Source organism: Pongo pygmaeus, chromosome 2 (assembly GCF_028885625.2).
Source record: "Pongo pygmaeus isolate AG05252 chromosome 2, NHGRI_mPonPyg2-v2.0_pri, whole genome shotgun sequence".
NCBI classification, from domain to species: Eukaryota; Metazoa; Chordata; class Mammalia; order Primates; family Hominidae; genus Pongo; species Pongo pygmaeus.
Genome location: NC_085930.1, coordinates 96,351,371 through 96,379,069, shown reverse-complemented (window position 1 = coordinate 96,379,069; position 27,699 = coordinate 96,351,371). Strand labels below are relative to the sequence as shown.

At 45.4% G+C, this 27,699-nt stretch overlaps 1 protein-coding gene across 2 annotated transcripts in view; it reads right to left on the bottom strand.

Moving 5' to 3' along the window:
• Window positions 1–27,448, bottom strand: part of IL17RD (interleukin 17 receptor D) — a 76,024-nt gene extending 48,576 nt beyond the window's left edge. The window contains exon 1 of one of the 2 annotated variants that reach the window (XM_054479680.2): window positions 27,204–27,448. In XM_054479680.2, coding sequence (XP_054335655.1) covers window positions 27,204–27,329 — 126 coding nt within the window. In that variant the 5' untranslated portion in view covers window positions 27,330–27,448. Of the gene's footprint in view, window positions 1–26,968 lie in introns of both variants that reach the window. The other variant, XM_063661048.1, reaches the window with a different exon arrangement.
• Between the last annotated feature and the right edge of the window lie 251 nt (window positions 27,449–27,699).

The window sequence follows — 27,699 nt, the reverse complement described above, 5'->3', positions numbered from 1 at the left end:
CTGAACCAGGAAAGGAATGATAACAACAAAACAGTGTTAGGGCCACATATGCAGGAAGAACTAGAGACTAGAGGGTGGAAGACTGGAGCAAGGTAGACCAGATAGCCAGCAACTGCAGCAGTCCATATATAACATGACAGGGACAGCAATGTACTGATGAGAATCAAAGGACAAGTCTGAGAGGTATTTTTAAGGAAAAAATAGCAGGACTTGGTGACAAATGCAATACAGAAGTGATGATGAAATATTCAAAGGTGACCTGCAGGCTCTTATTTGGGGAAGTCGGAAGTGATTTTAAGGCAATAACGAGAACACTAGGGGCCAGGTGCAGTGGCTCACACCTGTAATCCCAGCACTTTGGGATGCCAAGGCAGGGAGATCACCTGAGGTTGGGAGTTTGAGACCAGCCTGACCAACATGAAGAAACCCCGTCTCTACTAAAAAAATACAAAAAATTAGCTGGGCATGGTGGTGCATGCCTGTAATCCCAGCTACTCAGGAGGCTGAGGCAGGAGAATAGCTTGAACCTGGGAGGCAGAGGTTGCAGTGAGCTGAGATTGCGCCATTGTACTCCAGCCTGGGCAACAGGAGCAAAACTCCGTCTCAAAAAAAAAAAAAAAAGAGAACACTGGGGAAAGAGGGTCTTTTTAAAAAAAGTAGGCTGCAGAAAAACAGTGAAAGTGAGGTGCCTACTATCTTTTTACAATATCATATATTTTGGGGGGAGGGGAGAAATGCAGGATTAAAAGGCAGGACATCATGTATGAAGGCATGCCACAGAACCTTAAGGACAGATAGGCTAATTCATAAGAGGTACACAAAATTAACAGAAAGTGTAAAAAAATAACAAAAAGCCAGGAATTGGGCTTTGTGAGACTACCCATAGTTAGGGCACACATGGAGGAAAAAGAAGATTGAAAAAGTGAGGTTGGCAAAGTAAGAGAATGAAATACAGTTAAAATAAAGAATATTAAACAGGCTACAGGTAAAAGAATGTCAAGATGGATGTTTTCAACATGAAAACAATCTTTTTAAATGCTTTTTAAACTTTTTCCTTTGTTTACATTTTTTATTTTGAATTTTTGTGTAATTTTGAACTGAATGTGAATTTGAGTGTGAATATTATATATACAAATAAGCGTATATTTATGGGGTACATGTAACGAAAACTTCCTTTTTTTTTTTTTTTTTTTTTTTTTTTTTGAGAAGGGGTCTTGCTCTGTCTCCCAGGCTAGAGTGCAGTGGCATGATCTCAGCTCACTGCAGCCTCTGCCTCCCGGTTCCAGTGATTCTCCTGCCTCAGCCTCCTGGGTAGCTGGGAGTACAGGCACGTGCCACCACACCCGGCTAATTTTTGTATTTTTAGTAGAGACGGTTTCACCATGTTGGCCAGGCTGGCCTCGAACTCCTGACCTCAGGTGATCCGCCCACCTTAGCCTCCCTCCAAAAGTGCTAGGATTACAGGCATGAGCCACCTCGCCTGGCTGAAAACCTTTTTGATTATACAAATCTCTGAGCAAATAATTATACTGCTAGATCATTTAAAATAGCTACTCCATATTAATTCCTAAGTTTTCTGCTGTTATTCAAACTCAACTCCTGGTTTTACAGGAAAAATAGAAAACATATTATTAGGACCATTTAAATCAAATGTTTTCATATGCTTGAAACTTAAAAAAAAAAAAAAAAATCTGGCACTGGAAAAAGGTACTGAAAAGACTGCTAGTTCACTGTCAGGCTTCTGTGTACAGATACCGAGCCGGGCACCTTAGAGGCAAGTCTGTGCTCAGAACTCACAATTCTGGCAGACAGCCCTCTAATCTCCCACATTATGGAGAACACAGAGAACCCATGTCTTGATGTTCCCCAAGATCTGCTCAGCACTTTACAGTTTGAACCACTGTTAAAATATACCTTTTTGCAGTTTTTGAAACAATGCTACATGGAAAATGTAGAGACTACCAACACTGAACTACAAGCTCTAAATCAGGTCATTTTTTTTAACCAGATACTCCTAACCAACTGGTCTAAGAGCTAGCATTTAGAATAACTGGCAATTTCCCAGAACTCAAAGAGTAATAAAAGTTCAAAAGATTGGCTAGAACAGTATCAGTAGGACTCAAAGTTATGGAATTAGATTTCAATTCAGGCAAACCATGTTTGTTCAAAGCTCACAAAAATGGTGAATGTTTGCATGACGGCACTAATACAAGTATTAATTTTCAGACCATCCTGTTTTGGACATTATTCAACATTTGCTGCCATTTGACAGATGTACATCCATAGCCCCGAAAGGCTTAGTGGGTCAGTTTTGGCATCATGGCTAACAACTTTCTTTCTCAAAAGTAGGGTGGAAAAGCTGAGGTGTGGTCATCTCTGAAATCTGATTGATCTCTGAGATGAGGTCTACTCTGGGAATATTACACCTCTAGAGTTTATTTCCAGACACCCAGAACAAGTCTAGGGAAAGTAATATTCTAGGAAACAGTAACTATTACACTGGTTCAATGCTTATCACTAATGAACATTTATTATGCAGTAGCAGAGCTGTGACTGACCTTCATAACTTTTTTTTTTTTAATTGGAGACAAGGTCTCACTCTGTTGCCCAGGCTGGAGTACAGTGATACAATCATGGCTCACTGCAGCCTCGAACTCCTGGGCTCAAACGATCCTCTGCCTCAGCCTTCTAAGTAGCTGGGAGAACTACAGGCATGTACCATCATGCCTGGCTAATTTTTAAAAGTTCATTCTTTGTAGAGATGGGGTCTTGCTATGTTGCCCTGGCTGGGCTGAAACTCCTGGGCTCAAGCAATCCTCCTGCCTAAGCCTCCCAATGTGTTGGGATCACAGACGTGAGCCACAGCACCCAGCCGACCCTCATAACTTAACCACAGTACACTGATGTTTTCCTGACAATATAACTTTAATTTAAAAACATAATTTTTGAGGGCATAAAAAAGAACTTCTATAACCACCGGTCTGAACAGAACCATGTCATCTTACAAGTTCCCCAAAATAGCAAATGCCTCTGTAGTTCATCTTTAAAAGCTTGACACTCAGGACTTATTTTTCAGGGAATATGTAGCTATTTTTTGTAATGTTAGCAGTTTTCATTTCTGAGGGATGGAATAAACATTAAAATACTCTTTGTTCTCTAATGTATTGTTTGAATTAAAAATACTATATACAATTGAACATAATCCAGAGCAGAACAACTAGTGATTATTAAACATTAATTATTTGTCACTTCAGATTAGAAATTTTTGAAGGTCTATTTTTTGTACATTATCTGTATACACAAACTGCTAAATGTTATTACTTAATATTTGTTATAATAAACATTTCTGGGAGAAAAAAAAAGCTTGACACTCTAAGTTTCTTTTGCAATTCTCCCCATACTAGAACACCACGCCACATCTTAGTAAGACTGGTATTAATGAAAGATCAACCTCATTTTCTTGGCAACAATAGGCTTACAGAAGAATCACCTAAGAAAAAAACAAACACTATCTGATAAGGAAAAGATGGATTCTGTCTTCCACTGCAGGCCTTGGGCTCTCAGATCTGGAACACTGTTATCTGATTGTATCTGCACAGTTTTCAACAGAGGGCACTGCATGGTAGAGGAAGCAGAACAGAGGAACAAGGACCAAGAGCAGCCCCTGCCCCATTGCCTGAATGCTCTTATAGCCACAGGAAAAAAAAAAATTCAAAAAGGGACACACGAGCCTTCCTAACTCTCCCTTTCCCACTGACACCAAAAATAACCAACCATAAACTTTTAGCACCTCTCAGACTTCAAGAGAGGCATAAAGGTCAAAGCTTTGGCCTAGCTAAAGATTTTCAAATCAGTGCAATTCCTTTCTTTACTGTTTTATTAAAATATGCAAACACAGTACTTATAAACAAAGGAATCATTTCAGTTTTTGCTTGGAAAAATGGGAGCCAATACATTCCTTCTGGGAATTCAGGGTAAAAGTTTTACAAAAACAGTGTCCAGATGTGCTTAAAAATTCACTCTGTTCTTTCTTTTGGGGAGAAGTGGAGGGAGAAACAAAGGGTAGGAGAGACATTTTATTAAAAATTGAAACAGTTATTGGTTTTTCTTGGCTCACCCACTAACCTGCCTTCCACTGACAAACAACGCGGGAACACCTGAGGCAGAAGCGCGTGGCATCCCTCCCCCTCCAACCGCCCCGTGTGACCTCCCCCACTCCGGCCTCCTGGCAGGGAGACAGGGCCTGGCTGACCGCGGTGTTGGTGTCGCCAACCTGAGCCTCAGGAACTTCTCTAACTTCCAGAACGTCCTCAGTGACAAATGGTTCCACCAGGTGGTGATGAAAAGTTGGGCAGGGCGCGGGGGAGGTTGGTGGGAGGGAAGAGGAGACTTTGAAGGCCAAAAATTCTCAACTGAGAATCAAGCATTTCTTTATGAAAACAACCACCCTGGGGATAAACCTTCATTTAAAAAAAAAAAAACGTTTAAACTGGAATGTTTTGTCAACATCACATCCCAGTTTTAACCTGGAAGCTTTGCTGAGATTTGACGCTTCCTCAACCCAGTGATTTCATTCCCAGAGTCCTTTTTAACCACAGAGAGATTTAAATAATCTGTTATAAAGTTTCCCTTCATTTTCAGAGGGGTTGATGCTGGCTCTGAGTATTGAAGGTAAATGAGTGTTTCAAACGGAGCATAAATAAAGTAGACAGAGAATCAGGCATATATTATGAATAAAAAGATAATCCTAATAATAGTTTACATTATCACAAACCAAAGTTTATATGAGCAGCTAAGCCCCCTTTCAAAGTAGAGAGCAGCTGCTGGTACGGCAGAGGAAAATGGTATGTCAAAAATTTGACCTACCTTAAAGTGTGTTTAACTCCGCTGTCAGCCACTGCTTCCTTCTGCCACCTTACACCAGGATGGAGGCAGGGGCAGTATCCTTTTTGAAGTGTTTTGTTTGCACAGGCACAAAACTGTTTCAGTGCTGGAGGGACCTATCTCCACTCTACCTTGACAATCTCGACAAAGGCTACATCATTCTCATCAGTGATGAGGTAAAAACAGGGACTCCCTCAGAGGAGCCAGTCCTGAAGGTGCCCTGCTACTGCCTCCCTAGAGTGTGAGGAACATCTCCAGGGTCTACAGCCTCAGTCCCTGAAGGCTGCCAGTACCCCTATCAGAAGTAGGCAGGAGGCTGGGGAGCTGTGCTTACACACAAATCTGCCAAGTCACAAATCTTCTAGGCTTCATATGCACCCAAAAATGCTGGCCCCACATAAACCACTTTAATCCAAAGCCCTCACTGTGTGTGAGAGGAATATCTGCACTCAATAGGGTAATCCTGCCCTTCTTCATAGAGCTCCCAGGATGTGCAGAGTCCAGGGCCAGGCCCTAGGAAAATGAGTGCAACGTGCCTAGCGCAGTGATGTTCGGGTGGAAGAGACACACCCGGCTTTTCTGAGTGAAGGCAAGGGGGGCACCTTCTGGAAGTGGTCAGCTTCACGTTTCCAAATTAGAACACAGTGTTACAACTCAAGTCAATTATTTGGAGTTAAAATTTCTGTACCTACAGGGGCAAGAGGCACATCAGAACTGTGGAAACAGTCCACGCCATTGGTCTCATTTTTCAGTTTCCATGGATATTAGGCCCATTTCAAGATGTTCTCACCAGAAGCCAAGAGCTTTCTGCAAAGGTGGCTGAAGCTTCAATCAGCCCAGGGCAGAATGAGGGCAAAGAGCCCCTAGTAACGAGTGGACTCCAAGGAAGAGACCCCTCTTCTTCCCTTCCTTCCATCCTGTCCTCATGGCAGCAGGACATGGCAGGAGCCACCTAAGGATATGAACATTCATGCAATGAGTGACCAGCATTGGGGAGAACCTTAAAGGCTCCTGCAAGCATAAACGACTGGCCAGTGGGTCCAGCTTTCTGCTGGCAGAGGGCCATGAGGTATAAGCCACAGAAGAGGGACCGCCAAATCACGGGGTGTTGGATAAAGACTCTTAGAAGGTGTTCACAAGCAAGCTTTATTTGAGGTGAGGATATTCAGAGGTATGAGCTGCACATACAATGCACATCTCAGTCCTTTCTGCAGAGGATTAAGACACCTTTGCTCTGCCACTGCTGCAGGTGGAGGCACTAGTTTCAACCACGGTCCCTTCCCAAAACAACTTGTCATCATTCCTGTCTAAGCTCAGTGTGCTTCCAGAGGGTGTGACCCCTGGAGATAAGGTATTTCAAGTCAGCCTTGTTGGTGCCCTCATGCTCTAGGGCCTGTTATCACACACAGTTGCCCTTTTGGTCTCTGAATGAGTGACCTCTTCCCTAGCAGCTCACCATCTCTTCCTCCTCTGGCTTGTGTCACAGACCCTGTGGAGGTGTCCATCTTCCTGACAGCCTATCAGGCATTCTTGGTTCCTCTCCTGCCTACGACAGGATGCCAGTGCAAGCTATAACCTTATCTTCTTAAAGCTTATCTCTGTTTTTATCTTCTCTGTCTCCCTGGTTCCTTTAAGTCCACCCACCCATGTACTCTAAGTCCAGGATCTTCACTCTGGTGTATTAAGGGTAGTCCCAGACTCACCCTTGTGGAGGGGAAGGAATTGCTTTTACAGGGCTCTTCCAGAAATGTTCTTATCATATCCAGGGATCATCCCAGAGGACCTACTAAAGCAATGCCACTTCAACCAGGGCAGGTGGACAATCACTCAGGATAAGTGTTCTTGGACTGAGAGGGAAACCCACAGAACAGCAATGCCTGCGTGAGGGGCAAGGATCTGTGGGTGGGGCGGGGCTCTGCCAGGGTCCTTCTCCCCACTCTCTTCAACCAGAGCTGCTGCACTCTTATCTGCTTCATGTTGGGGTTCCCAGGAAGGAGTCATTTTTAAAAACAGGTAAGGAAGGTGTAGGTGTGTGTGTATGTGTGTATCACTATTCTGACTTCCAGCTTTCCTGACAAGAAGACAACTTGGTGTAAATGGGAGTAAAGAGGGTAAAAAATGAACGACTCAGTTCTGCAATTACCCACATGCAGATCAACTGTCAAACAAACTATTTCTGTATCTGTGGCTGCCTTTCTCCTGCCCTTGCTAACACCTAGCACAGTACCCAAATTCTCTCCAATCCAGACAGTTGCTGACAGAAAGGCCTCTGGGACTGTCAACACCCCAGTGTGATTCAGAGCTCCCAGGGAGTCTGAGGCGGTCCCCTTGTTTATGGATTCAGTGATTGATTGGGCCCTAAAAGCTCCTGGCCCAGAAGACTAAATGGGTTGTAATCAATCATTAACAATAGTGTTGATGTTAAAAATTGGGAGATGCACCGGGTCTTTGGCCATGTGGATGAGCTGGGTGATCACACGTGAAGTTGTGAAGGATGGAGGCAGGTGGAGACGTGGGCACCCTCCATGTATGCAAGCAACACAAGCACATCAAAAGTGACCAGCAGAGCCGACAGGCCACATTTTGCAAAAATAAAGCTGTTTCTCAATTTAAAAAATAAAAACTATATGTAGGACAAATGCTTTTCTTGTATTAGAGAAAGATCTGCAACAATGGCCAGAGGTTGGGTGTTCTTTCCCAAGTGAGATGAAAAAGACACCCAGGTGCAAGGGGCAAGAGTCTAGGTAGCAAAAAAGGTGGGCAACTCAATAAGGACACGGAGTGGGTAGGACAGGACAATTATACCCTCTGAATTAAAGGTTCAAATCACCTCAATAAAAATAATAGTTAAAATCTTAAGAATAATTCTAGTATAACTGTCCCACTTTACAGGTAGTCAGGAAACTGACAGCCTTATGGGTCACCTGCCCTGTCCACAGTCACAAGCAGTCAGCCTGAGATGCTCTCATCACACATGCCGCAGTGACCTCAATGAGACAGCCTAACCAGGGTGGCTTCTAGCCCAAGATCGGGATTTTTTTTTAAACTCCAATAAAACAGAATTAATATATATTCTCTTTATGGGTGATGTGTGATCAATCCAAAGACTTTGGGGAATGCGTGTGCACACACACTCTCTCACGCACGCGTGCACACACACACTCTCTCATGCACGCACGCACACACACACATACACACAAAGGAACAAAGGTTTGCTGGCTAAATTGGCAGTACAAATAGAATTTCCATGATAATAATCAGATTCAATTATTTTCATAATATGCTGGTAAGTCAGGAAGACTCACTAATCAATAATTATTTTAAATTCTTACTTTAAATTCTTATTTATTCACTTAAAACATCTTCCCTAACACTCTCTACTAAGCGACATTTCGCCCACACCTAGCTTTAATATTACTAGACTGAAAGGTACTAAAACATACTCAGAAGGTAAATCACCAGGTGAAAGATTTAGTCCTTCTCTAATAAATCCAAAATCAAACAAGTATAAGCTACCACCAAAATAACAAAGGTAGAGAAAAATTATACTCGGGGCTGGGCGCGGTGGCTCACGCCTGTAATCCCAGCACTTTGGAAGGCCAAGGTGGGCAGATCACCCGTGGTTGGGAGTTCAAGACCAGCCTGATCAACATGGAGAAATCCCGTCTCTACCAAAAATACAAAATTAGCTGAGCATGATGGTGCATGCCTGTAATCCCAGCTACTCAGGAGGCTGAAGCAGGAGAATCGCTTGAATCCAGGAGGCAGAGGTTGCGCTGAGCCAAGATTACGCCACTGCACTCCAGCCTGGGCGACAGAGTGAGACTCCGTCTCAAAAAAAAAAAAAAGAAAGAAAAAAAATTCTATAAACATCAATATTTTGTGTGTGTGTGAGAGGTTTTTTTTTTTTTTTTTTTTTTTTTTTTTTTTTAAGATGGAGTGTCTGTCGCCCAGACTGGAGTGCAATGGCACAACCTTGACTCACTGCAACCTACGCCTCCTGGGTTCAAGCAATTATCCTGCCTCAGCTTCTGAGCACCTGGGATTACAGGTGACCGCCAACCATGCCCGGCTAATTTTTTTTTTTTTTTTTGTATTTTTAGTAGAGACAGGGTTTCACCACATTGGCCAAGCTGGTCTCAAACTCCTGACCTCAGGTGATTTGTCCACCTTGGCCTCCCAAACTGATGGGATCATAGGCTTAACCCACCCGGCCGATAAATGTCAATATTATTAGGATGGAGAAGAATGAGTACATGTACACTGCCGATAAAAACACTGCAGCCAGTCACTAAGCAGTTACCATGTGGCCAGGCACAGAGCTGGATGTTTTAAAAACAGTATCTTGCTTACATCTTAAAACAAACAACAACCCTGGGAGATGAACTATTAATAACACATTTTACAGATGAAGAAATAGCCTCAGGGAAAAACTTGCCCAAGGTCTAAATAAATGGTAGCAAATGGTGGAGCTGGGATTTGTGAAACAAACCTATTCTTTTCTCAAAACACAATTCCTCCCAGTAAACTGGTTCAGTCATTATACAGGACAAGCTGGTAAACATGTATGAAATGAGAGCCACAAATCCTTTGACCCAGTAATTCCATTTTGGGGAATACATGCCAAGGAAATAAACCAAAACGGCAAGGGAGATGGGCAGGTAATCCATCTGTATGAAGATGTTCATAGCACCTTTGTAACAGTAATAACTTGGAAACAGCCCAAATGCCTCATCAAATGTGGGGTGAGGACTGGCAAAAAGGGGAGGGGAGCTTACTACATGAACATATCATATGGCCACTAAAAGTGACATGTCTGTGCACTATATCAATACATGGAAATATCTTTGGAAAACAAACATAAGTAAAAAATAACCATAAATAAATAAAACACATACAGTGATTATAGCAGCTATGCAACAAGATCTGTTTGTGTGTTCAAGGGTAGAAGAATCAGTATGTAATGGAGCTTAATACTCAGTAAGCTTCATTTTTCTTATAAGGTTGAAGTAACCAATTTGTAAAGGCAACACAAGGAAACTCTCCTTAGAGATGCTATGATCCATCCAGGATGTTCTCTTCCTGATCTAAAGAAGTCAAGTTTTCATATAAAAAATAAAGAATGTCGGGCACGGTGGCTCACACCTGTAATCCCAGAACTTTGGGAGGCTGGGGCGGGTGGGGGGGGGGGGAGGGGGCAGATGTCTAGGTCAAGAGTTCAAGACCAGCCTGACCAACACGGTGAAACCCCGTCTCTACTAAAAATACAAAAATTAGCCAGGTGTGGTGGCGCACGCCTGTAATCTCAGCTACTCAGGAGGCTGAGGCAGGAGAATCGCTTGAACCCAGAAGGCAGAGGTTGCAGTAAGCCAAGATGGCGCCACTGCACTCCAGCCTGGGCAACAGAGCGAGACTCTATCTCAAAAGAAAAAAGGAAAGAAGACCCACTAATTTTAAAGCTACCTCCCCACTTTTATGCTTTCAAGTCAGTCCTATTTTTAAATCAGATTAACAAAACCTCCAGTTATAAGCCCATAGCTCACGCAATTTTTTGTTACCCATTTAGAAAATTTATTTAAGAACACATATGTTTACAAATTGGAACATTCTTTCTGCCACCATTTGGTTTGTACTAATAGAAGTCCACACTCCCTGAATCTCATTCTTTTATAACACATTTGGAAAAGTAACACTAAGATAATCAATCTTATCAATGGGGGTAGAGGAGGTGGGTTTAGGAGCGTCTGAACACAAGCCAAGGTAAAGGTCATGTGCTCAAAGCATAAAGCAGGAATTTTATGCCTAATTGCCTTTTTTATATGCTCTCCTTCCCAAAAAGGAATACAATATGCCCACACAGGTTCTTCATCACACTCTGTCTAGGGAGGTAGGTGGGCCCAGTGAAGCTCAGAACACCCCCACCTCTCGGCACTGGGCTCACCTGGCCCCTCTGATGGCTTCCTGTATATCCTATCACTGCAGAAGAATGGGAGCATAATTCAAGAGCATCCCAACTAACCTCTGCACCTTTTAAAATGAACAAGGTTGGAAGGTTGTGGAAAGAAGTGGGCCAAAGATGCTGCTATCTTTGGAGAAGAAAAAGCAGATTCCTGGCCAGGCGTGGTGGCTCACGCCTGTAGTCCTAGCACTTTGGGAGGCCAAGGCAGGCCGATCATCTGAGGTCAGGAGTTCGAGACCAGCCTGGCCAACATGGTGAAATCCCGCCTCTACTAAAAATACAAAAATTAGCTGGGTGTGGTGGCACTTGTCTGTCATCCCAGCTACATGGGAGGCTGAGGCAGGAGAATCGCTTGAACCTGGGAGGTGGAAGTTGAAGTGAGCTGAAATCACACCATTACATTCCAGCCTCGGGGACAAGAGAGAAACTCCATCTCAAAAAAAAAAAAAAAAAAAAGCAGATTCCTTCACTTGGCAGAATTGCCCTCTGCCTGGGCAGATCTCAGGTCAGTCTTCATCTCAAGGTTCCTTCTTCTCTGTACTTACCCATATTGGTAAGTCCTGTCCATGTTTCCATTTTACCCTATGTTTGGGATGACTTACTATTGTCCCTCAAGTATAAAGTACCACGGTGTGCATCCTGCACAGAGCCAAAGCTCCATGATATCACCATGTCTACCTTTGAGGATGAGCTGTCCAATAGGGTAGCCTCTAGCCATGTGTGACGATTTAAATTTAAATTAAGTTTAAGTAAAATTAAAAATTCAGTTCCTTAGTTGTGCTAGCCACATTTCAGGTACTCAGTAGCCAAAAGTGGTTGATGGTTACTGAATTGAACAGTGCTGGGAAGAACATTTTTTGTCACAGAAAGTTCTGTTGGATAGCACTGGGCTAAAGAGTTCAGCACCTGCCCATGCCTGCCTCTGCAATAACAGGTGACACTCTTTCATAGCTGGACAGCTCTTCCCAGCTGTCACCAGGCACCACAGGCCACCTCAACTGACACCTAGATAACTCAGTTTCACCTGGGCAGCATATTTATTTTTATTTACACACAGTACAATTGATAGTTTTTGGTGTATGGGTCCACAAGTTATATGCATATATATGTATGTATCCACTGCTATAATCAGTATACAGAACAGTCCCATCATCCCAAAAAATTCCCTTGTACTGCCCCTTGGTAGTCAAGCCCTCCCTCCCTCCCTCCAAAACCCTGGCAATCACTAATCTGGCAGCTTTTTTAAAAACTCAGATTCCTGGCCTTCCCCTGGAAATCCCACTTAAGCAGGTCTGGGGTGAGGCCCGGAATCTCCCCCCACGCCAAGAATGCTCCTCAGGTGATTCTGGTATTCAGCCAGGTTTGGGAATCTTTGGGGTAATTGCCTAATCTGAGTTTAATTTAATTATCTCCGAAGTGCTGTCTAGTCTCGCTCTCTTTCCACCCCCCATTAGTTGCTTTGTTGCACATGGCAGCCGTCCATCTGAGACAGGGTGCTTGGAAGGCAGGGCAAGCCCGACTGCTGGGGGCACGGGCAGGGTAAGAACTCTGCAGCTCCGGTTTCTGGCGGAGAGAGGCCTCTCCGAGTCACATGGATTCTCATCTTAATCCCTTCCTGGCTCTTTGTGCCATGGAATCCTCATCTGGAAAAAAGGGAACCACATCAGAAATAATTGTCTACCTCCGAGGCTTGCTGGGAAGTGATGACTTAGGTAACACGTTCAAAGGCTGGGCAGTCAGGAGGAAAGGTACACTGTCCCGGATATGTCATCGCCTCACCAGATTTCCTCTGGATGGAACTCTCCTCACCCTATTTACTTGATGGATGTGAGAGATTGGGACTCAAATTACAATAAAATTGCAGACTTTTTGAAAACAAACAAAAACTCAAAATATTTTTTCCTCCTAAATTCATGATCCCAAGGGTGAGGTACCAAATTCCATTTTTAAAGAGGAATTCAGAAGAGTCAGCATCTTCTCAGAAAACCTCCTTTGCTCAGAAAGTAAACAATTACGAAGGGGGCCAAAACTTGAGTTTAGCCATTCTCCTATGGCTTGCTCCTGCTCTGCTGAGGATTCCTGGAAAACACTTTGAAAAGTTTAAGATGATCAAAGAAAAGGCATGGCCAACACAAGAAATGCTATCATTTAATATCACATGTTTATTTAGCCCCTCCAAGCCAAAGAGGGAAGATTGTTTGAAAGGGAGAGAATGCCTGCTTAATCAACTAAAAATGCATTCATTACTATGCTATTCACTGCAGCTTTCCTGAAATCAGACACTTTTGCCCCTAGACCATAAGATTGAAGCGATTTGAAATGAAAATATTTCCTGTCCACTGCTTGCCAGTTTCTAGCCCCAGAGTGATATAACAGATGACATCCAGTACAATAAATGCTTTTATTAACCATAAATTTGAGACTGCTTTAGGGATTTGAAGTGTTGGGTTTCATGCTGAAAAAATGTAATGTTATCTACAGACCATCAGTGAGTAACAAAAACAGAGGCACAGGTTATGCTATTTTGATCAAATTATGGCAAAAAATTGTCTTTTGCATTTAAAATAGTAGTTGCATTCAGGGCATATCTTCAAGGAGCACCACAATAGTTTAATCATATGTCTTGGAGAGTTTCATGGAAATTCATCCTGAGTGCAAATTTATAGAATCAGCAGCTTCTGTTAAACAGATAGGAAGCTGAAAAGTGTTATGAGGCTAAGAGGGCTGAGAAATCAAAATACTAAGATGGGACCCCTAAATCAGGGTTTCTCAGTCTCAGCGCTATTTACATTTTAGGCCAGGTAATTCTTTGTCATGGAGGACTGACTTGTGCATTTCAAGATGTTTAGCAACATCCCTGAGCCCTTCCCATTGACTGCCAGGAGCAGCCTACCCCAGTTGTGACAACCAAAAATGTCTCCAGAAATTCCCCACATCAAGGTTAAGGCTGCAGTAAGCTGTGATCACACCACTGCACTCAAGCCTGGTTGATAGAGACCCTGTCTCAAAACAAAAAAAAAAAAAAGAAATTCCCCAAATTCCCCCAATCAAAATTCACTGCTCTAAATCAAAGTCTAGGCTTGTTTAGCTAATGCTGCCTACGTTTTCTTCATCCAAAGGAAATGTCAGAGCCTGGGGAGCTGCACAGCCTCAGCACTATGCCCTCAGTGCCTCCTTCTACACAAAAATGGTTAACCCTGAGTGATTTCTGAAATCAAAAGCACCTTGCACTCCCTCTTCCACAAAAGTAAAGGTAGCATAGCCAAAGAAACGAGAACTCTCTCGGCTGTGACCAGAGCAAAGGAGACCAAGCAAAGGCAAGCTGCCCCCCGCCCCCCACCAAAGCATAGCCTCACCCGACCTTTGTGTCCAGCATGCATTCCAGCCCAGGAGCTCCAGCCCGCTGGGCAGAGGCTGCACACCATTCCTGCCAGCATCTAAATCGCTGCTTTCTGGCCTTTCACTGTCAGGCCACAGAGGAGACTGTGGACTTGGTGCCAGAAAAGAAAATGAAAAGCAAAGTTGAATCTCTGCGGACCATTCTCTGGATGCTGAATGTCCCACTATTACATCTCGGCATGACATTTCATGGCCAGCAGGGGAGGAGGCCCAGTCCTGAAAGCTGAACAAACGCCCAGCACACAGGCCTGCCTGCGCCCTCGTAGTCTCTCTGGACTTATGAATAAAAGATGGAGGTTTTGTCTCTGTTGTTTCCCTGGTACCCTGTAAGAATAACAACTTGTCGCTTTTTGACATTTTAACTTACTTTAAAAAATGACCAATATTAACTTTACATGTCTCGGCCCTTAAATCTGGAGTGGGGTAAAATGAAAGAAACAAAAGCCATGTAATTAGGTAGAAGATAATAATTCAAGTTAAACTAATGAGACCGTCTGTAAGGGACTATAATAAAATAATGTAGGTAACATGCAATCACAGAACTAAAAGGCTAGAAACTGACTTGGAGGATACGTTTTTAGTAAAGTAGACTTTACTGAAAATAAAGTTCAATGTTTTCTTAGCACAAAGGAAAGAAATGGCTGAATTTTGGTGTGAGGAAGCAGTCAACCGTAAACCTGCCCCGGCCAAACACAGGTCTTTAATAGGAACTCATTCCCTGTCTCTGAGGGCAACATCTATAACTGCAACGAGCCCATATGAATAGCAAAAGCCTTGAGCATTCTTGAGAAATAGCACTCCTAATTTTGAGAGAGCGTGGTTGATTTCAAATAATCTTTAAGGAAAAAGTTTATTACAGGATAGCACAAATGACACCCTGCACTTCCTTAGACTCTCAATAAAGTAAAAGGGAAGGCTTAATGTGAAACACTGCATTTTTAAAAAGACAAATAACACAAGACTAAACTGGGTACTACCATTAGCATAGATCTCTAAATACAACAATTTCACACAGAAAAAAACACATTTTTCTTATTGCTAAAACTGCATCTACATTTGTTACCAGTTGATATGTAAAATCCAACAAAGTCACAATATCACCTTTAGAGGGGTCTTGTCAAAATATTTGAACCTATTCATGAGGAAACAATCAAAAATCCAAATTGTGTACACAAGTGGCCTTGACTCTTCAGAATGTGTAGGCTATAAAGGACCAAAAAATAGGTAGAGGAACTGTTCTGTATCAAAGGAGGCTAAAGAGACAGGACATCAAAAAGCAATGAGTGACCCTTCTCTGCCCCCTAGAATGTGATGCAGAAAGAAATTATGAATGACATTAAAAGGACAAGTGAGGTAAGTGTAGCAAAACGTTATGAATTGGTAACTTTAGACAAAGGGGAAATGGGTGTTCATTTTACTGTTATTTCAATTCCTCTACAGGTTCGAAAATTTTCAGAATACAAAGGATGGGAGAAAGAGCACAATAATGGGGAATGCCCATGTGGGGCTGTAAGGGACTCTAATATACAGGTGACTGTATTTTATATATTATATACATACATTTTACACACTATATACATTTATATTTACATTTTATACATTATATATACCTGTATTTTGTACAGGTGACTAGCTGCCTGCTTGAGGGGTTGGGGGGTAGGGATGGCAACAACTTCATCTTCCTGTATCGTTTCAGAAAACGTATGCCCTAGGCAGGGCATGGTGGCTCATGTCTGTAATCCCAGCACTTTGGGAGGCCAAGGCAGGAGGACTGCTTGAGGCCAGGAGTTTGAGACTAGCCTGAGTAACACAGTGAAACTCTGTCTTAACAAAAAAAATGTAAAAAAATAGCCAAGCTTGGCGGCACATGCCTGCGGTCCCTGCTACTCAGGAGACTGGGCCAGGAGGATTGCTGGAGCCCAGGAGTTCAAGGCTGCAATGAGCTATAATTGCATGACTGCACTTCAGCCTGGGTGACAGAGTAAGACCTTGTCTCAAAAAATATATATATTTATATACACACACACACACACACACACACACACACGTCATAAATCCATTTAAAATCTCCTATATGCCTTTCCCTAAAACTCTTCTCCAGCAATTTACCATTCTCCCTCTCCTTTTTAGAACTCTTTAAAAGTTCGCTGGCCTGCTGCCCCCATTATCCACCCCCATCCTTTTTTAATGAAATAAAAGCAATGATTACACTAGTCTTGATCAACTCGAAAACTCTGTACTTTTTCAAATGTGTGACCCTTTAAGTAAAAGAAGAAAGCTCAGTAGATGGGAAATGTGCTCAAGTGAAAAGATGTGGGAGGTAGAATTTGTCTCTCAATGACTTCAAAACCCAAGGAGGAGAACAATGAGAGGCGGCCTGTCCATAGCAGCACTATAGGGGCCGGTGACAGTCACCTTGGGCATGCCAGCACTGGGAACTCATAGCTCCAGAGGCCCTGAAGCAGTCTTCCGCCAGCACAACCAGATGTTACATTTTTTCTGCTTAATTTTGGTAAAACTCCATGACGTCCTTCTCAAATTAAAAAGGCAATGCCATTTTTTTTTTGTAAGCCACAGGAGCTATCTTTAGTGAAGCCTTCTAAGGATTTCATTAATTCATAGCCAGCCAACCAGGACTTTTCCCACAGTCTCCCACAAAAAAGCCCGGGAAGTCACTGATTGCTTGGCTGGATCTGAATATGAGCAGAGGTAAGATCAGAAATATCTAGTTCCTCCCACGGGGAGGCAAGGCATGAAAATCAAAGCCGGGCAAAAACTCATTTCCACAGCTGGCCGGCAAATCCGCAGCCCCGGAAAGAAGGCAAAGAGCACCTCTGATTATGGACAGACCTTCAAGTGGCTTCAGAAAATGAAACGCATTCACCACCAGACGGGAACGAAGCAAACAAAAACGAGACCTGCACCTCTGTTAAGAAGACAAAGTTTCATACAAACTGAGGGCTGCTGCCAGGGAGTGAGATTTGTTCCGTTCACATCATTTCAGAAAGTCCAAAACCAGGATGCTTAGTTAGTGCTTAGCAGTAACTTTTCACATTTTTCTCATTCACAGTGCAGGGTAAAGTGGACAGTCCAAGCAACCCCCTCAAGCAACAGACACTTGGCCAGGTGTGGTTCCCACACAACACCAGCCCACACTCTCCTTGTCATGAGTGGGAACCTGGCTTGAAGCCCAGCCTCTAACCAGTATGTGGCCCCTGGCAGGAGTGCCAATAACTGTGGTGTGAATGAATAAATTAAGCATATTTTTTATGCTACTCTCAGCACTAACTGCCACGTGATTAGCCAATGTTAAGAAAGCAATTTCAGGGAAATTTTTTTTTTTTTGAGATGGAGTCTCGCTGTGTTGCCCAGGCTGGAGTACAATGGCACGATCTTGGCTCACTGCAACCTCCGCCTTCTGGGTTCAAGTGATTCTCCAGCCTCAGTCTCCTGAGTAGCTAGGATTAGAGGTGCACATCACCATACCCAGCTAATTTATGTATTTTTAGTAGAGACGGGGTTTCACCATGTTGGCCAGACTGGTCTTGAACTCCTGACCTCAGGTGATCCGCCCGCCTTGGCCTCCCAAAATGCTGGGATTACAGGTGTGAGCCACCACTCCTTGCCCAGAGGAACTTTTTATTACAGTTGCTTGACTGACATGTCACCTCCTCAGAGTGGCCATTGGAGAGTGTCTACTTGCAAACACCCATTGCTCTTATTGCCTCATTTTAATTTCCCGTAGAGTGCTTAGTCATTTAAGAAACATGTATGGAGAACCTACTCTGTGCCAGGCACTGTTCTCGTGATGCAGAAGGGAACAAAACAGGTAAAGGCCTCACCCACATGGAGCTGACACTGCAATGGGGAAGAAGGATGGACAAAGAAAATACTATGTATGTTCCACGGTGAAAAGTTCTGCAGAGAAAAAGTGAAGAAAAGAGGACGGTGAGCAGCAAGTTGCTACTGGAAACAGCATGGTCAGGTCTGATATTTCATTATCCTATTTGTCTCCCCTACCAAAACCTAAGCTCTGGCCAGGCATGGTGGCTCACGTCTGTAAACCCAAGTGGGCAGATTGCTTGAGGCCAGGAATTCAAGACCAGCCTGGGCAACATAATAAAACCCCATCTCTACAAAAAATGTAAAAAATTAGCCAGGCTTGGTGGCATGTGCCTGTCATCCCAGCTACTCAGGAGGCTGAGGGAGGAGAATTGCCTAAGCCTAGGAGTTCAAGACTGCAATAAGCTATGATCACGCCACTGCTGCACTCCAGCCTGGGCGACAGAGACCCTGTCTCTGGAAATAAAATAAAATCTAAGCTCTAGAAATCAGACCTAACACACAGAATGCACCAATATTCACTCAATGAATGAATGGCCACTGAGTATCCCTCTTATCAAGCCGTTCACCTGTTGGAGAAATCTTCCAAGCCTCACCACTTCTGACAGAACACACACAGGCAAACTTCAAGGTGCCCTGTTATCTAGTACCTATATCTTCAAACTTACCATCCCCCCACCAATAAGCCCCCTTCTCCAGCTTTGCCCACATCTTACTTTCTGCCCAAACTGTCTCCCCAGCGCCTGGGTCCACTCACTGGTCAGGCCCTGCTCAAAGTCCCTTTGGTAAGACCTGTCTTCTTCATCTAAGCCTCCCACGAACCACTGAAATTCAATTTCTTCTTTATAAACACATCAAATTTGTTTGTTTCTCAATGCATCACTGCAATGTTTGGACACGTTCTCATGAAATCTGGAGGGATGATGGGGTCGGCCAGGCTTTGTGGCACATGGGAAAGCTAAGAGTGGTATGGAGAAGCCTCACAGAGAAAAGGGGGCCTCCTCCAAAGCAGGGGAAACTGAGGCAGAGCAAGAAGCCAGAGATACTGGGAACCAACTGAGACATGGGCTAAAAAGCCAGAGTTCTAAGGTGGCCTCAAGCAGGGCCTCAGGCAGCTGAATGTCAACAAACTGCTTTTCACGGGGGCAGTTCTAGGATGAGGAGCAGCAGAAGCTTGTTCATATTTCTCTGGAATGAGTAGGGAAGTGTGGAGAGAGGACGGGGAATCCTCGGTACTGTGGCCCCAGAATCTCTTTCTGAATTTCCCTGTTGTCCAGGCCCCTACTCCTTTGTCTTGCTCCTGGCCCAGACAGGCAGCCACTGTGGAAGGGGGCCTGGTCCCACAACTTAACACAGGGTGGCTGCTCAAAAAAAGCGTCTCCTGCCTCCTCACTCCAAGTAACTCTTTTTGAGCTTCAGATACTGAGCAGTTACAATAAATCCTAACCGTGTGAGTGCCTGTGCTCCACCCACAGCAAATGTGCACACGCCAGAGGAAGGGGCCATAAACCGTCACTCAACAGAGACCACGCTCAGGCGGCGGACTGCTGCTACATTTGGTCTGTACTGCACTGCATTTTCCTCAGATAAAAGGGGGCCGTTTTGGGAGAGGAGAAACCAGAAATCACCCAGACAGAATAAAATCACAGGGAAAGGGTTTCTAAACCATGTGGCCTATCTCAGGAAAACACATCTCTTCGTTCCAAGGAAGGTCTCCCTTTATCCCATTAACCCTCCCACTCTCGAGTAAAACAGTCCATCGCAGCACAGAAGTCTGGGGACACTGCCAGCATTTTTTAAAGGGTTACTATTCAATGGGGGGAAAAGATCTACAAAAATGACCAAACAGAACACTTGGAAAAACTCCTAGTTTTGAAGGCAATACAGTACTTTTTACATCTGAAAAATAGTTGTATTTAAGGCCTAATCCCTTAAATACAATTTCAAAAGGATTTCAAATCGTATTTCAAAATACGATTTCAAAAGGATTCATATGAAGTATTCATTTAATGTGTGAAATGTAAATATCCATCCAAACATTTTAATTAATGCTACCAATTTCCATTCCATTTTCAAAGTTGATACTTGAATTTTATATGGCTTTTCTGGTACGTTCAAGCATGCTTCCCTACCATGTAGTAGTTTTAATGAAAAGCCTCATGATTAATGTCTATTAGATCAGGTTTGGAATGAAGAAAGGTACAATAAAACTACAATTTACTAAGCTTCCAATAATACTTGCCATCTACTGCCCTTTCAAGTCTTAAGGTACCAGCCATATGCAAATAAGACATTTTAGCATTAGTTTTACCATAAAATGAATGCTTCTTAAATAAGCACAGTAGAGGTAGTTTTCATTTACACTATTAAATCAGAAAATTTATGAGCCCATTTCCGTTTTAGAAGAGAATTACATGTGTGTTCACATCACATCTTTATTTTGTCGTCCACCCAGTGATTTGTTGAGGACAGCTGGTACCTATTAAGTCCCCCCTTTAAATGTTGTAGCCTTAATTAGCTACATCCACCTTCCCCCAACATTTCCAAACAAGGAACCAAAGAAAAGGGAATCCATTTTTATCATGGATACTTTGAACAATGGAGTTGCAAACATCAATGTTAACAGTCTCTATTAGAAACTAGTTATTCGTTTTTTAGGCCACTTCACAAAAACAGGGTACAAATGGAGTTTTTGTTATGTAGGTAATTTGTTAAATTGTTCAATTTTTAGTTTCCTGCCTGGTGTTATTAATTAAAAGCCTTCTTTTAATATATTGTTTGGGAAAGGATGAATGAGTCTCCCCAGAGATATTCTTGGTATTAGTTAAGCTACAGACTTCTTTCTTACTTGGATTTCTCAGCATATGACTGAACAGGTAGAATCTGCAAATAGAGAAAGCAGCAGGGTGTGGTTTTCTATGAACAGACATCATGCCCTTCCCAGACACCAAAGGGTTTCCAACTCACACAATGAGAAATTGTTGATTGGATTGCTTTAACCTGCCATATATAGATAAAACACACACTGACTTAATTTACAATGTTGATATCTCTTCTTTTTTTTTTTTTTTTTTTTTAAGACACATTTACATTTTTGCATTCAGGACTTCAAGTGTGAATTCTGTTCAACAGACAATTCTGAGCAAGATAAGGAGCCATCTCAAAGATTCCCCCCTTGGATTTGTTTCTTCAAGACTGGCCCTAGCTTTAATCTGCAGTAAGACTATCTGTTTCAATAGGATGTGATCACTTGAGGGCTTGTGTCTTTTCAATCAGCCGGTGGCCCTGCCGGGTTTAGAGTGGCAGAGGGGAAGTGGCCTGTGGTTAAACAGAGGAAATACCAAGGCATTTTAATAGAGCAAATAGTCTCTTTACTTCCCACTGGGAAGAGCTTCAAAGGCTGTGGGCCCCGGAGGAGACAATGTGTTTCAGAGGCCATCAGTCACCTAATCGTGTGTCAGGCCCATTCAGAACATCCAAGCAGCCAAGACAAACACTGCCCAGGAGGACAATGCCTCCCACTGGCTGGGCAAGTCTGGCTGGCTGGAGATGGGGCCTGTAGCTCCAGCACAGACAGCCCCCCGGCTGACTGAGGGCGGCAGCTCTCCAAATTTGGGGGTAGATGGGAAATGGAAAAGGTCTGGCTGCCAGGGCAGGGTGGCAAGAGAGAGGTCTGCTCTAAGGCCACTGCACCTCTCAACCTGTCAAGCTCCTGGAGATACCTGAGCCCCCCCCTCACCCCAGATTCTTACACATCAAGGGTGGAGGCTCAAGCTTCTAGAAGCCTAAAAACCCATCCATCAGAAGCAGGCTGAAGAGGCAATGGGGGGCCAGGCACGGTGGCTCACGCCTGTAATCCCAGCACTTTGGGAGGCCAAGGTGGACAGATCATCTAAGATCAGGAGTTCGAGACCAGCCTGGCCAACATGGAGCAACCTCGCCTCTACTAAAAATACAAAAATTAGCTGGGTGTGGTGGTGGACGCCTGTAATCCCAACCACTCGGGGGGCTGAGGCAGGAGAATTACTTAAACCCGGGAGGCGGATATTGCAGCGAGCTGAGATCATGCTACTGCACTCCAGCCTGGGCACCAGAGCGAAACTCCGTCTCAAAAAAAGAGGCAGTGGGGAATGAAGGAGGACAATAAAATTGTTGATGGGGTAGCCCCAGCAGGAACAGACATCTGCTGGGGCACAGTATATAAAAAGTTCAGGGACAGAAGAGGAAAAAGCCTTGAAAGCTTTAAAAAAGAAAAAAAAAAACATGTTTTAGGCCAAATGAAGCATGAAAAATACTTAAAAGCATTAGCAGTTCTTTCCTTTGTTGGGAAATTGTAAGATTTGAACTGCCGAGAATCTGATTTGGATCCTGTGCTACTCCTTCCTGAGACTGTTTTCAGACAAACCTAGCTGTTCTAGGGAGGAACTCAGGGGAAGTGTCAAGTCCTCTTCACTCCAGGCCTCCTCATCTGCCCCAGGCCAGAGGCACCCATCCAAATTAGCTTCTCCCCCCCCGCCCCGCTTCCCTGCTCCTCCCGTCCTCACACTCCCCACCCAGCCTGACCCCTTTTATTGGTCAGGGCTCTGAGAAAGTCTTCACATTCTTCTCTAAGGCCAGTGACATAATTTAAAGCCAAACTCTGATTTTAAATGTTTAGAATGTGTGTTCTCCCCTTCTCTGGATTATGGGACCCCTGTCCCCTGAAACAATAGGTCTCATCCTGGTTACAGCATGAGTATCCTCAAAAGAACTTGTTAAAATGCCAATTCCTGGGCTCCACCTCACTCTCACTCTGATCCCATTAGCTTTCAATCTGCATTTTAACAAGCTCCTGAGGCAATTCTGATACTGGAAGGCCCGGGGTGTCACTTGGAGAAAAAGTTAACTGCTGCTCTCCTGGTCACCGAGCTGTATGCCCAAGTTAATAACTAGCACAATGTCCCAGGCACTGCAGGGGCTTGGGGTTGGGTGGATGGGTGGGGGTGGGGAGAGAAGGGAGGGCTGCTCAAGAAAGATGGACATGGGCCGGAAGAGTTCCCAATTAACTAGGCAAAACAGGCTGGAAGAAAGCTTTGCACTGCTTATAAAAACGTCTCTCTAAAAAATGTATCAACCAGGACTGAGTAATTTTTTAACCAAGAATTCTGTAACAGACACAAGAGCATCTGTAACATGGACAACATGGCCATAGGATAGGCAGACCAGATGTGGGCTTGGGAGCCATGAGCTGCAAGTGAATGAAAATGCATCCAGTTCAGAATCAAATAAACATGCCTGGGCCCACAGCCAAGGATAATTCTTGGATTGGACTTTTATCAGGAACCTAAATTTTAACCAGCTGGAACTTCTCTTTTCCAAGTACCACCCTATTCCTTCCTACCTTTTGCGATGAAGTATTTGCCTTAAATGGGAAACTTGCATTTCATTGTAAAGATGATGCCAGCATCCTGGCTTCCCGAATTCCTGAAGGAGTAGTGTTTTCTTGCAGGGGGAGTAGGAATTGTGTTCCAGGGATAATAGACCAGAGAAGGTATACCCTGTTTAGGTAAGGAGGCAAGAAATGTTCCCTACTCCCCCACTGCAGGAAAAGCCACTAAATACAAACCTGTGGGAGTAGATTCCTAACTCCTTGTTCCATAAAAAGGCTTCTAGACCAGCAAGACAAGGGGAGGGAGAACTTACTGACACAATTAAAGTTATGAACCAAACTTGCTTCTAGTTGCAAACAAAACCATTCCACTCTCTAGAAGCAAGAGCCCGTGTAAATGAGGATGGCGGTCCCTCTGGAGGTTTTACAAATCATAACTTCTTTGCGAACACAGTATTTATTACTCAAAGAGCAACCTTACCTGGCAAGGACCCTAAGAGAATTTTTTTTAAGTAGTTGAGGAAGTGTGCCCACGACTCATTTCTAAAACACTGACCTGTGTTCAAGATGGTATCAGCCTCTTAATTGCCCCACTAATAATGGGGAGGTTGTGAAACCTGACCACTTAAACCAGGCCAGCCCGTGGCTCCTCTGGGAGCAGCCCTGAAGGGTCTGTTAGCAGGGCTGCAGAGGGTTGGCTGGCTGCACTCACCTTGCAAGTCTTGCAAAAATACACATTCCTGCAAGGGCAAGGGTTCCTGAAACAAATGTTCCCTGGAGATCAAGGGGGTCATTTGCTCAGCTCTGCTCCAGCACCCAAATCCGGTTTCTCAGGACTTGGTGCTGCACCTTGCTGCCCCCTCTCAGGTTCTGAGTATGGCCCAGGTCCACAGAAAGCCTCCTCTGATTTGCATCACATATAGTCGACCCTTATCCTTTTATGTTCCTACAGCCCCACTGTAAGCAACCTTAGAGCTGAGGCCAACATCTATGGACTAAGTACCTATTATTTGGTAGGGGACCCAAACATGAATCAAATACTCTAGTCACTGTGTACCAGTACTTCCTAGCCGACTCCCTGACAGAGCAACTTCTAGAAGACATGACCTAGGGAGGTGTGGACAGGGACATTTTTTTGCAGAAGTGATGCTAGGGCCGAGAAGGGAAGCTGCAGAGGTGTAAAGTAAAGGAACACAGGCAGGAACAGCATGTGCAAAGGCCTGCTGCAAAGACAACGGACCTTGATGCCCTGATCTTTGCCTCTACTTCTTAAAATCTATCAGGAAATACAGGATTTAGCAGGAAGGCAGCAGGGTCTAATTTGGTTCAGCCAATATTTACAGGGCTCTGAGGCCACCAAGATGAGGTTCAGTGTCTGGCTAAAGAAACTAGTCTGAAGACATAGAAGTGAACAAATACTGACAAAGCAGTCTGATGAGACTAAAGCGGAAGGACCTGCAGGAGAAGGCAAAGCAAGGGGCATGGCATTCAGGAGGGCTTCTCTGAGGGGGTACCACCTAAACTGAGTCTTAAGCTAGGCAAGGAATTCTCAAGGGAGGAAAAGGCATCCTGGGAGGAGGGAAAAGCATGTCTTGAAGCACAGAGGGCATCCATCCGGAGTTAGGAGCAGGATGAGAGGGGTAGGATGAGAGGGGTAGGGGGTGAGGCTGGAAAGGGTGGGAAGGCAAAGCATGTGGGGAAACTGGGTCCATGAAATCCACCAAGCAGCAAATCCAGGAGAGAAGGAACCATGTATCAGCCTGGATGAGCCTGGAATCTGGAACATGGCCCAGAGGCCTCTACGATCGTCCAGGAGGGGAATGAGGATGACCCAAGGAAAGGATTGGTGGGGTCAAGGCAGGAGCAGCTGAGAAAAGTCACCCCCAACTAGGGGTTGTGGTGCAGAAAAGGTCAGCATGAGTGTGAGGTGACTGGGACAGAGCCACCATTCTATGAGGGTGCAGGTTTGGGAGAGGAGAACACACTCGCACAGGTAGAAGAAAATCACCAGCCTGGCTCCGTCGGGGCACTACCATACCCCACAGTATTAAAACTTCACGAGTTTTGTACAGTGGCATAAGAAGCCACCTTGGCAACTGCAGCAAAACAGTGAATCGGACTGATTTACCTATGCCATCACATGAACACTCAGAATAAAACGCCTGTGATACTGTAGTCATTCAAAAGCCAACAAGAGTCTAAATCCAAAATTCTAGTAGGATCCGTAAGTCAACATGAGATTAACCTTGAGGAAACTTGCTAGCTACTAAAATTTTTTTAAACAATAAAACAAGAGCAGTGATGTTTTACTAAAATGGAACAGAGTAAGAAAATGTGACGCTTTACTCGACTAGGAAGGAATGACAGAGCCTAATGGGGCGGGGGGGGGGGGGGGCCGGAGGCGGAGGCAGAGCAGGGGTCATAGCTGTCTCCGTAGCTTAGCTATTGAGTCTGAAGACATCCCAGCTGTCTGTCTCACACCTGGTTTTCTGCACCACATTTCTTGGGACTGTGGGGCAAGTGAGCTTGGAGGCACCAGCCTGTGTGCCTAAGGAAGGGAGTGTTATGTCCTAGGTTTTGACTGTGCTGAGGCTGTTTAGAGCCACCCAGAAGAGGTTGAGTCAACGTTGGCCTAAGCAAACCACTCCATACCTATCCCTCAGCCCAGCAATACTAAGGAAATTCTCATTTCATCCCATTTTTCATATGAAGAAATTGAGGCTCATGGCTCCCCAGGAGCAGAGCCAAGGTCATGTCCCTGCTCCCTGAGTGCAAAGCCTGCGTTTTCTCCACAAGGCTTAAGGCCGTGAGTGCCCTGACGCCGGGCCCACCCTGGCCTCGGTGGGAGACTCGGGGCAGACGGACATAATCTCCGGGTTCTGGGGCCGCCCAAGGCCAGAAGCCCAGGTAGGGAGCCGGGAAGCTGAGAGGGGAATGGCAATGACCCGCGCCCATCGCCCAGACAGTGTCAAAGGAGCGCTCGGTTCCAGGGAGACGGCTCAATGCACACGGCGAAACTCTGGGCACCTCTCCAGTCTCGTCTCAGGCACCTCACCCAGGTGACACCCACGCGGCCCTTTGGCGGAAAAATATCCTCAACTCGAAGCAGGGAAGGAGGATATAAGCCGCCAGACCTTCACAAGACGAAGGGCTGAACCGGGAGGCGAAGTTTCTCAGGAGGTCCCGGAGTCAGAGGAGGGGTAAGAGTGGGGTGACGGCCCCAGGCGAGGAGGAACAAAGCTACCAGGAGAGCGGGGCGCATCCCTCCCCGGTGCTCCAAGTCCCCTCTCCGGCCGCCCGGGCCTTGGCAGGGTTTTGGACTGGAAGTCCGGGAGAATACCCCCTTCCCTCTCCAAAGCGCAACCCGGTCCAGGTGGCTCGGGGGATCCCAGCCCGGGACACGCAGCCCTGGGGCGAAGGAGGTCCCGGGCCAAGAACAAAGGGTGGGGCGCCCGGCCCAGCCCCGCCGCCCCTCACGCCCGCCCTCTAAATGGGACCCCGGCCGGCGGCCGCACCTCATTAGCAACACAAAGCCGGGGTCGGGCAGCCGCTTTCATCTCGGCCAGGGCCGGAGGACACGCGCCCGGGGAGGGAAACCAGGAGGATGCGCGGGAGGAGTGGGACCCGGGTCGGACGCGGACCCCGCGAAGAGCAGACAGGTTGGCGCGGGCTCGCCTCCCCGCGAGCACCTGTGCGCGCTGCGTCCCCCGCGAGTTGGCGACGGCAAGAAAACCGCCGCCCTCGCCTTACCCTCCAGCCACAGGTGTCGGCGCCCCGCGCGCGGCCGGACCCGCCAGCTGCCACAGCCAGCTGCGAGCCGTTGAGGCAGGCGTTGACCGTAAAGAAGACGGAGCAGAGCTGCAGCCACGGGGCCATGGCCGTGCGCTCGCCCAGCCAGGCCCTTCTCCGCGCCCCGGCCGCCCGCCGCTGGCCAGCCCCGAGTGGGCGGTGGCCGCGGCGACGGCGGCAGTGAAGGGGACCGCACTGGGCATGCGTCGCCAGCCCGGGCCCCGCCCCTTTCTCCGGACCCCGCCCCCACCCTCAGTCCTCGTGTGCTGGCCCCGCCCCCACAGCCTGGCCCTCCAGTTGTGGCCCTGCCCCCGTAGACCACGCCCCTCTGGCCACGCCCCAAGCCCCCGCTGAGACTCTGGCAGCCTGTTTTTTCCCCCTCACTTAGTAGATCTTTTTTTAATCCAAAGGATTTGTCCAAGTGATGCTCACTCTATGCAAAACCTGAGGAAAACAC